This window comes from Seriola lalandi, unplaced genomic scaffold, assembly GCF_002814215.2.
Source record: "Seriola lalandi dorsalis isolate HSWRI2012SDOR001 ecotype SW California unplaced genomic scaffold, Sedor1 jcf7180002054899, whole genome shotgun sequence".
NCBI classification, from domain to species: domain Eukaryota; kingdom Metazoa; phylum Chordata; class Actinopteri; order Carangiformes; family Carangidae; genus Seriola; species Seriola lalandi.
In genome coordinates, this window is record NW_019525451.1 from 304,668 (window position 1) to 315,804 (window position 11,137).

General features: G+C 45.2%; 2 protein-coding genes across 3 annotated transcripts in view; both read right to left on the minus strand.

Annotated features, from left to right (window-relative positions):
• tmem198ab (transmembrane protein 198ab) overlaps positions 1-4,388 on the minus strand; it is an 18,144-nt gene extending 13,756 nt beyond the window's left edge. Inside the window, exon 1 of the mRNA XM_023429829.2 lies at positions 3,347-4,388. The gene's annotated coding sequence lies outside the window, so the exon portion shown is untranslated. The remainder of the gene's footprint in view (positions 1-3,346) is intronic.
• Positions 4,389-4,978: 590 nt separating this feature from the next.
• cyp27a2 (cytochrome P450 family 27 subfamily A member 2) overlaps positions 4,979-11,137 on the minus strand; it is a 9,925-nt gene continuing 3,766 nt past the window's right edge. The window contains exons 6-9 of one of the 2 annotated variants that reach the window (XM_087180281.1): positions 8,889-9,055; positions 6,987-7,068; positions 6,680-6,898; positions 4,979-6,600 (exon numbers count right to left, since the gene is read on the minus strand). In XM_087180281.1, coding sequence (XP_087036407.1) covers positions 6,391-6,600; positions 6,680-6,898; positions 6,987-7,068; positions 8,889-9,055 — 678 coding nt within the window. In that variant the 3' untranslated portion in view covers positions 4,979-6,390. The remainder of the gene's footprint in view (positions 6,601-6,679; positions 6,899-6,986; positions 7,069-8,888; positions 9,056-11,137) is intronic. The other variant, XM_023429824.2, reaches the window with a different exon arrangement.

Genomic DNA, 11,137 nt, shown 5'->3' on the forward strand with positions numbered 1-11,137 from the left:
CCCCCCCCCCCCCCCCCCGTCCACCAGCGGCCCCGAGCGAGCCGCTCAGGAATACCAATGATGTTTGTTCCCATGGAGGAGAAACTAAAGGCAGAGGAGTCAGAGCAGGATCCTGAACGCACCTCAGCGTGTCTGCCACTCTGAGGAGTGATCTTCTCTTCGGCATCACGCCACGACAACCCAGTGAAGTCGGACTGCTGTTGGCCTTAGCAACGGTATCTATGGTAACAAGGCCTATGATGACAAACATTGAATGTGTAATTAAAGGTTAATTTGGATATTCCAACTGAAGAATCACATGATCAGATCCAGATCGTATCTACACATGATTTTAACCTGAAGAACCAGAGTCTTCATCAAAATAAAGATTGATCAATCGATCGGATGACATCACATCCTCCTCGCGTTTGTGCAAATCCAAAAAACAACAACAACAAGAAAAAGATAGAAGAAGAGGAAAAGACGGAAGCCATCTGCAAAGCTGTATATTGTGTTTATTGCTTTGCTAATGCTAGCTGCTTCCTCATTGGTTGACGTGTTTCCACCCACATGCCTCGTCCAATCAGAGGTGGTGGTTTGGCCGATGAGCTCAAAATGAGTCCTAAGGCCACATACCTGTACAATACCTGCCAAACAAAGAACCAGCGAGGACGTCATCATGAGAAGAACCAACTTACCACCAGAACTCCATCGTTACAGCCACTAATGTCATTTCATTTTACCTTTAAATGGGATTTTATTCACATTACGTGTCAGAAACAAATCAACCTCAACCGTCTCCTGACGTCTGGCTCACTAAAGCCGATCGAAGCCGATCAATGTTTGCAATCAACAACACTGAACTAATTACACATAGACGCACGTGCGGGAATAACCCATGATCCTCTCTGTTCGCCCTCACACGGCCCGGCCCGTGTGATCACACAGCAGGTGGGTCGATGACACTCGCAGCGTTTCCAACGTGAGGAGCTGTGATCATCAGCCGCCCAGTGATTCTGCCTGTGACCTCTACGCTCGCTCCGAGGTCGCAGACGTTCTGATGATATCTGAGGTTATTTGAGTCCAGGAAACTGTGACGGACCAGTTCTCTGTTTTATTTCATCTTTTTATCTCAATAAATAATCAATAGGCTCATCGATAACAGTGATAATCTACTATAGTCTACACAGCTGATCATTATTTTGATTCAGTTAATTCTTTGCTCTACAAAAGAAAAAAACGCTTCATATTTACAGTGAGGTTAAAGAGAGAAAAGCAGGAAGTGACTGTTGAAATAATCTAAACTACTTCCTGTTTGTTTAGTTTAAATCCTGAATGTGGGCGGAGACTCCAGACTCTCCTCAGGCGGCCTGGTCCACCTCCCTGCACCTGTCAGCTCCGACAACAGGCTGTGTTTCTTTGAACAAACATCTGGCCCTCAGCAGCCTGCGGGTCTCCGCTCGCTGTTTGAGACCACACGCTAATTATCTGGACCCTGAACGCCTCGGAGGAAACGACGCTTCCTGCAGCTTCTCAGACTTCTGCCTCTGCACAACACGGCACCAGAACGCAACACGAGAGAGAGAGAACACGACCTGTGTGTGTTTTCACCGCATGATCAATCTGTGCAATCTGGGAATATGACACACACCGTGATGCATTCAGGTTCTTGTTTTGCACAAGATGAGAGCACAAATGAGGCATTTGGCCGTCATGTTTTCTTGGTTTGAGTCCAACCTGCTGTTTATATCAGATCACAGTGACAAGAGAACAAACTCATCCTCGACTCAGATAGCGAGGGGGGGGGGGGGGGGGGGGGGGGGGATGCGAGCAGCACCATGCCGGAGATGTTGACCCACTGGCGGAATCTGAGGCGACGTGTTGTGGCATTTTTCATTCCCCCGGCGGGCCGCAGAGCTCCAGCTGCGCCGCCTGACTGCGCTGATAAGACAGCGGCCTGACACAGTGAATACACACTGCAGGGTTTCTGTCAGAGCGCACAAACGCACCGTTTCATAACTTCAACACAGCGATTATTCCTGAGCTGAAATGCTGTTTGTTGAATTTCAAAACTGAAGCATCTGTGGAAAGAAAAGGAGAAATGCCGCCCTGAAATGACGCCGGCTAATTTTTCAGTATGCAAGGTTAAATACGCTCTGAGCGAGATGTTCAAGTGGTTTACAATAAAAATGGACACGGCCATTAATAAAAAATACTTGAGTGAAGCATTTCTTTTTTTAAAAAACAAAAATAACAATGCACTTGAAGGCACCACAACACCAGTCTGCATCACTCAACACCTGGACATGACAGGAAAATCCAATCACACATGTCCAGGTCTCATCTCCAACACACAAACATAATCTGATTTCAACACTTCCTGCTTTCAAAATTCAGCCAATCCTGCGTCAGCATTCGGAGCCTGGGGATGATCAAATATAATGTCATGTTGACAGCACCAAAATGTGTCTTACTGTCGCAATTAATAGTGCAAATAATTGTGATAATAAACCGTGTCAGTCACTTTAGGATCCGTCCTCCATCGTCTCATCACTCTTCTCTCTAATTAACAAATTAAAGATGAAGATCCAGCTGGTCGACCTCCAAGCCGCTCACACATTTCCATCAGCCACAAATAGAAACACGTTAAAAGCCTCAGACTCCAGGTTCATCCAGGACCTTTTCAAGTTCATCTCGTTAACTCCAGCTCAACCCAGATCGATATGGATTTTAATTCTGTCAATCAATTTAAATATAAAAGATCATAAAATACTGAAAATAAATGTCCATAAATCACTTTTTGATATTCCATTTACAAAGATATTAAACACAGAGAAGCAGCAAATCGTCACATTTAAGATGCTGAAATTAGAGTATTGGTATTTTTTGTTGATTGATTGGCTCATGATTAATTGATAAATCCAGATTTAAACAGAGATTAATCAATTAAAAGCCGATAATCTAATTATTACTCCTACACTCTTGAATATTAGGAACCTAGGATTAAAACAGTTTGTTTGAGACCCCTTCAGGGACCGCTGGGACAGCTCAAACTCCCCCACTGGTCTAACACATAACGGACAAACTCTCTCTTTGGTAAACACAGCATCCGTTCATCCATCCATCAGTGCATTCATCCGTTCATCCATCCATCTGCTTGTAATCAGAAGCAACTGACTCTGACTCAATGATCGACCCATCCGGGTCAGACAGCACCGACCTCAGCTCCATTTACACCGCAGTGATCCGGGTTTTTACCCCCGGTTTCACCGTGTTTCACAGCAGGTGTGTGTGTGTGTGTGTGTGCGTGCGTGTGCGTGTATCTAAGACAAAAGAGACGCACCGTGCGCGTCAATCGGCCACTCACCGTCATCCCCGGCAGGTTGACGCGCCTCGGCTTCGTTCACATGACGGTAAAAGGAGCCTCCAGAACCAGAAACACCGACCATCTCCGACGCTGCCGTCCCCGACCTGGGTGTGCTTCCGTCGGTGTGGAGCTCCCTCTCTCCCCGGCAGCCTGCAGGGCGCTGGATCCCGACCTCCCTCAGTCCTCCATGGGGGCTGAAGAAAGGAGGACACAGGAGCCGGGCTAAAATGAAGAATAACCCGGGTTACATTCCGGACATGGAGCAGGAGTGTGTGAGTGTGTGAGTGTGTGTGTGTGGATGTGAGGCAAGGCTCCGGTCTGGATGGAGGGATGGAGGGAGGATATGGAGCCTCTCTCGGGGACGTAGTGCGTCGGGTGATCGCGGTGGCCTCCGCTGCAAGAAGTGACGAGTCCGGACTCATCAAAGCCAAAATCTGCATCACATTCACCGTGTTGTTGCCCCGCAGCGCCGCCTGCAGGCCGAGACCGTAAACACACCCTGAAACACACTGACGGTTGTTACAGTCAGAACCCATTTTATTTACTTTTACATTTTTAATATATTTCTAAATGTATTATTGTATCCGTTTTTCATATACAAACTATAATATGCAGTTTAACTTTTACCACTTTGAGCTACTTTATTTTATTTGCATTTATTCCTACTTTATTTATTTACTTGAAAGCACCAGCAACAATGTGAAAAACTCCCATTAAAAGTATTTAAAATCCCACTTTAGTAAAAAGGACTTTATACTGTCAGGTAAATGTACTTAAAGCCTTAAAAGAAGATGCACTCATCTTAGTCCGGTGGTTCCCAAGCTGGGGCTCGGGCCCCTCCACAGGGTCACCAGATAAATGTGAGGGGCCGTGATGATGATGCTCTCTGATGTTGCGTCACTGGTGCCTCCAGGTGTTTAATGCAGAGCGGAAACTGAGTTGAATCTTTTACGAGGTTTAGTATTTTATAGACTTTAACTGTAAATACAGTGGAGTCAAAAAGTACAATATTTTCCTGTTGTGGAATTGAAGTATTAAGTGTCATAACATGGAAATACTCACGTAAAATACTCACAAATACTTCAAAATTATATTAGAATACAGTACCTGAATAAATTACTAAACTTAAAGTATTAAAAATTAGACTATTACTATTAAAATGTCACTTATATATGAATTCATCAGTATTAAAAATGAAATAATATAATACATAATAACATCAGACTTTAGGATCGGAGCATCAGCTCTATAGATCTAAATGCAGCAGGAGCCAAAATCACTGTTGTTACCTGTGCAGATAAAAATAAAGTCACTTGGATGTGAGTTTTTTGCAGTGGGCGGGGCAGCAGCAGCAGAGTCGAACCAACCAGGAGCGAGAGCACAGGAAGTGGAGTTATTTAACCTTCAAAATAAGACTGACACGCCTGGGATTTGACTGTGTTGTGATACATCTTGTCTTTACTGTTGCACTAAGGTCCAGCAGGATTCAGTCATTTACACATCTGCTGCAGCTGGACCACATCACCACATCTGCCCTGAGAGGCTGGATTATCGGCTGGCAACTGCCCCTGGACCCTCAGAAGAGCTTGTGTGGAGGAAGGGCCAATATCTAGACAAAAAACACTGAAAATGTACATTTATATTCATTTATTTGTATTTATTTATATTTATATTTGTTCAGCATTAAACATATCAAGAGCTGCATTACATACTAACATATATTGTAGAAAATTTGAATTCACATTGTTAGAAAAACAACATCCGCAGGAACATTAAAGAGATTTATCAAATTTTTCAGTCACACTTTGTTACGAACACGAGGAGAAACATATTTTACAGGTTGTTTTTTTTGTAACTTAAAGAAGCAAAAGCTTAAAGTTAAATCACCGTTTTGTGTTAATGACAGATGTTTTCAGTTTTAGCTGCTGGTTCAACTTTTCCACTGATTCCAGTTCAGCATGTAAACACTTTCCCGCCCTGAGTCGTGTCCTTCCTGTTTCCTGGTTCTGCCTTCCTTTCCTTCCCTCCTCCTTAAAACTACATTTTGTGTTTAATGTGAAACAGAAACTTTCTGCTGAACGTGACGTGTTTTGAATAAAAGTGAATAAAAGCAGAAAAATGTCTCCTTATTAAAGTGATTAAAAGTTAAAGAGAGGCTGCAGTTCCACCTCACTGTCAGAGGGGGGCAGTGTGGACCCTGCGTCCTCTCGACACCCTGGAAACCACAGCTGTCACCTCAGACGGATCACATGGGTTTGTGAAATCACAAAGTGGTAAAAAAACATGTTTGTGCAAGGTGCATGGAGTCAGCAAGTTCTCATCTACATGTGCAGGGACACACACACACACACCTACACACATACACATGCACACACACACACGCACACACACACACACACTGTATGCAGCTGCTTACTCTACAAACATTGCAGTAAATATGATTATTTACTTATTTAAGTTCAAAGTTCAACAATCAAATAAAAAAGGCTGAGAATGTGTGTGTGTGTGTGTGTGTGTGTGTGTGTGTGTGTGTGTGTGTGTGTGTGTGTGTGTGTGTGTGTCGTGAAGCCAGCCAACATCATTACTCTGCAGGAACCAGAACCTCCACTCCTCGTCTTTGTCTTGGAAACTCTGGAACAGATTAAAAATAAATCCTGTCGCGCAGGAAAAGAAAACTTTAAAACTTCAGAGCTGCTTTTATTCAACAGTTTGCATAAGAAATTTAATATTTTAGATTCTCTACTTTGCTACTGATCTAAAAGTCCATTCATTTATCACTTGAGCAAGTTTAGGAGGGAAAAACTTTTTGTCATTGTCAAATTTTCAGCAATTTGTGTTCTTGTGTGATATTTATCCTGTGGTGTTATTGGTGCAATAATAACACCAGGTGTGTTAAACACCAACGCTGCAGGTGGACACACATCATCTCTCTTTACACCTGATGTTTAAATGAGTGATTTGATCGTGCTGATATCTGCAGATAAAACACTTCAGCTCGAGTCTTTCACTCTAACACCTCCACAATTACAAAAGAGCAGAACAGTTTAGTCTGAGGTCAGGCTGTGATTGGCTGCTTCCTGGGGGAGGAGTCTTAGTGTCAGCACCTGCGCTGCCCTCATCAGACTCTGGGCAGGAAGCGCAGGTTGATGGGCTTGGAAGGGATCATCAGGATTCGGGTTTTCGGCTCCACAGCCGGGGCGCCGTCCTCCGGCTGGACGTGGTAGTGCTGCATCAGCTGCAGGGCGACACACGCACTGATGAGAGGCTCGTTTCCTCAGTTTAACGTTAGTCTGTGATTCAACAGCAAGATTTCAGAGCGTGTTTGTCTCTCACCCTGCACAGAGCGAAGTACATCTCCATCTCCGCCACCCTCTTCCCCACGCAGGCTCGCACGCCGACGCCGAACGGGATGAAGCTGTACGGGTGGTGCTGGTAGAAGCCGGGCGTCGCTCTGGCCGTCTCGCGCAGCCAACGCTCCGGGATGAAGCTCTCTGCGTCGACGAACTCTGCCTCATCGTGACAGACGGCGTAATGACACAGATGGAACTGAGTCTGAAGAGAAAGAACGATCACAAAGTTTAAGTTCTGATGTTAAAGTTAAAGGAGAACTCACAGATTTCTTTTGGCTCCGCCTCCCCACCTTCTTTGGGAACCAATAGTTGTCCAGTATCACCTCGTTCTCTGAAACGAAGCGTCCGTTTCCGGGGACGACGGGATAAAGGCTGGTGGAGGAAGACACAGAGATCAGAGAGAAACACGACCTGCAGAGAACCTTTCTCTTTATTACGTTATTAAATCATGTCACGTTAACAGACATGACAGAGCTCCAGATTACAGACGCCGACTGGAATGATGCTCCTGCAGCAGAACACGGCAACTGTGGCAGATTGTAGGGAGTCGCTGCGGGTGTCCATAAAATCATGGCAGTGATCTGTGACTCATGGAGACGATGAATCAAGACTTTGTTATTTGGACGGAAGGTTTCAGGTAAGAACTCATCCCGACACCATGAGGATCTCCATCTGCTCTGTTGCATCACATGATGTTGTGAAAGCTCCCTGTTACTGTGTGTGTGTGTGTGTGTGTGTGTGTGTGTATCATGTCGGCTGATGTCCAGATTACTGTAGTCTGCCGCACCAGTTCATACAATCTGCCTTCATGTGACTTCATTAAACATTACTGAACAAACAATACTCAGTGTGCACTCCTGCCTCACTCTTCTTAAGCCTCTAATTTCATTAACTCTACCAGGATATTCCATGTAGTTATTTGGATTTTTTAAGTAGAAATTTTAAACATTTTAAAGACGTGGCACCTTAAAGTGCTGAGAGGTGAGTAACAACACCTACAAACACATTTTATTTGGATTAGTGAGTCATGCTGACTCCTCCCACATCAGGTGTGACACGGCTTCACTACTCGGAGCACGTCGCACGGGTTCATGTTCTTCTACAGAAACACTGTCGTTACTGAATCTGTGAAAAGTCCAAAAAAACATCAGATTTGGATCAGAACCTCCCAGGATCGGCCGTCCATACTGACCCACCTGAGAAGGCGTATCACATGACCACGTGCACTGGGCATGTGTGAGCCGGTGTAAACAGGAAGCGTTTAACTGAACAACAGCTGCTAGCAAAGACAATAGGGTCAGTAACGGCTGGTGAGGCTGATAAGAGCCAATCAGGAGAGACCGTGTGTGTCTGCGTTGTCGTTTCCAAAGGTCTGTCGTCCAGACTACAACGCCACCGTGGAGTTTTCAAAATAAAACAGGTCCAGCAGAGTTTCCAAAAGTCTGAGACGCCGTCTTGATAATAAAATCAGCAGCAGGAAGTGAACTTCCTCTGCGGCCTTCTGGAGTTGCGCTGTCTACTGTGGATGTCACCAGATCGAGAGCTCATGCAACATGACTGATGATTTACCAACACACACACAAGAACACCTCTTAACTCACTTCCTCTCTGCAGGTTTTACCTTTGTCCAGTTGCTGCTCACCCATTATTTATTGACCTCGTCTACACTGACGCTCCTGCAGCGTCGCTCTGCTTTAATCTTTCATCTCAGTTTGTCGCTCAATAACAAACCGAAGGAGTTCTGTTGTTGTTCTTGTGCTTCAGGAAATCTCCCTGCGATAGTGTTTCCTTCAAGACCGATAACGAGTCTCGTTAAGGGAGGTTAACGCAGCAGAGCTCTATCAACCACAACAGACTGAGAAACAAACAGAGGCTTCTTCCTGTTTCCTGCTCCATCAACGTCTCCCTGAGCTTCTCCCGTCAGACACAAGAGCTGATGTCAGACCGTTTCTGAGTCATTTTAAGTCCTAGAGCCTCTCTTTGGTTCCCATGATGCATTTATTCCCTCAGGTCGAAATAAATCCTCCTTTATCACCAGGTGGAGGTCTGTACAGAGTTTCTCTTGTTTTCTGTTTTTTGTGTGTTTAAAAATAAAATTGATTTAAAACTTGTTTAAAAAGATCATGTAGACACTGGTTCGTTTTCAGGGTCATAAAAGGTCAAACCCGCCTCTTCCTCAGACGTCAGCTCACCGTAACGTCTCCTTTATGACGGCCTTCAGGTAGGGCATCCTGCTCAGGTCGTCCGTGGTCGGCTCCCGTCCGTCGGGACACACGGCGTTCACCTCGCCGTACAGTCGATCCTGAGCCCGCCGGTCCCGCGCCAAGTGGTACAACGTCCACGACAAGGTGTTGGACGTCTGAGAGGAGGAGGGAGGAGAACGAGAGGAGGGAAAGGACGGAGAAATCAGAATAAACCTTGACTCATGTGACCGGACTGTTCTGTGGAGATAATCCGTCTTACGTGTAATTCTAAGCAGGTTTTGATTCTGTCGCGTCCTCACACTTTAAAATGTCTAAAACTAAAACAAACACTGAGAAGAGTCAGTGTGCAGTCGGAAAATAATCCTCACTCCTCAATGAAATGAAACAGGCTCCTTCCTGTTCTGGTGACGACTGTGAAGACTTTAAATATTTACAGAAGCAATGATTCGTCAGACAATTACAGCTGTAGATGTAGTACGTGTTCAGAGACTGTTAACATCTCTTCTTACCACAGAATATACACACACACACACACACACACACACACACACACACACACATACACACACAAGGTTAAAAAGTTTGTGTCAAAATGTTTGAATAACAAGAAACGTGTAATGTTTCATTGACATTAACTGACACAATAAAGTATTTCATTTTAAAAAGGAGAAAATATGTTCATCAGGTTTTTGTAAAAACACTTTTCTTTGTCTGTGTGTGTTAAACTGGTGTCATGGGACAGAGAGGAGGAAACAGAGGAGGAAACAGAGGAGGAAACAGAGAGGAGGAAACAGAGGAGGAAACAGAGGAGGAAACAGAGAGGAGGAAACAGAGGAGGAAACAGAGGAGGAAACAGAGAGGAGGAAACAGAGGAGGAAACAGAGGAGGAAACAGAGAGGAGGAAACAGAGGAGGAAACAGAGGAGGAAACAGAGAGGAGGAAACAGAGGAGGAAACAGAGGAGGAAAAAGAGAGGAGGAAACAGAGGAGGAAACAGAGGAGGAAACAGAGGAGGAAACAGAGGAGGAAACAGAGAGGAGGAAACAGAGGAGGAAACAGAGGAGGAAACAGAGAGGAGGAAACAGGAGGAAACAGAGAGGAGGAAACAGAGGAAGAAACAGAGGAGGAAACAGAGGAGGAAACAGAGGAGGAAACAGAGAGGAGGAAACAGAGAGGAGGAAACAGAGAGGAGGAAACAGAGAGGAGGAAACAGAGGAGGAAACAGAGAGGAGGAAACAGAGGAGGAAACAGAGGAGGAAACAGAGAGGAGGAAACAGAGGAGGAAACAGAGGAGGAAACAGAGGAGGAAACAGAGAGGAGGAAACAGAGAGGAGGAAACAGAGAGGAGGAAACAGAGAGGAGGAAACAGAGGAGGAAACAGAGGAGGAAACATGGAGCCTATCTTTAACACAGAGGAGGCTGTTGTTTGTGTCATGTTTAAAGCGACATATTGGAACATTAAAACTCTTCTGCTCAGTCAGTAAAAAGCCGACAATGCGTCTTTTTTAATGCTCAAACTGAAGCATCTGAGCTGCAACACAAACCTGCAGCCTCCAAACACGCAAACACTTCAAAGATTAAACATCATCACACAAAACCATCAGATTTATTGGACTGAATCAAGAATCCACAAATGAAAACAAAGGTTCCTGTGATGATAAGACCTGGATGATCGCTGCTGTACCTGCAGTGACACCCAGGTCTTAGAGTTCACAAACCCACAGCTGGTGGTTAAAACAATGGCAACAAGTCCCGACCACACCTGGGAATGCAGCCAGACAGGTAAGTGCAGCAACCTCGTCTGCGATTATCTCCGAGTGCGTTCCTGCAGTTTCAGGTTTTGATTCCCTCGAGCAAAACTCATCTGATTCCACCGGGAGCAGCACAAAGCCTCGGGGAGTTTTATTACATCTAAATCCACAGGTTGTTGCCTGGTGACACGAAAAGCCTGATGGTTATTTTCTCGGCTTTTGTATTTCACCTTCAACGCCTTCAAGTTACACAACAGCCGGACTCTGACAGGTTGTGATCTTTTGAAAGCTGCTGGAGCATGAACGCCGTTCTTTCACCTCCAGGCGTCACTACGACACATTTCTGCAACTGGGTCAGAGTTGGTCTTGTTGACGCTGGTGTGGAAACATCAGCGTTGATGCGGACAGATGTGGGTTAAGGTCACAGTTACAGGTACGATCCGGCAGCCGCACATCAAGACTAACGAGTCCCGAGTCCACACCTCTA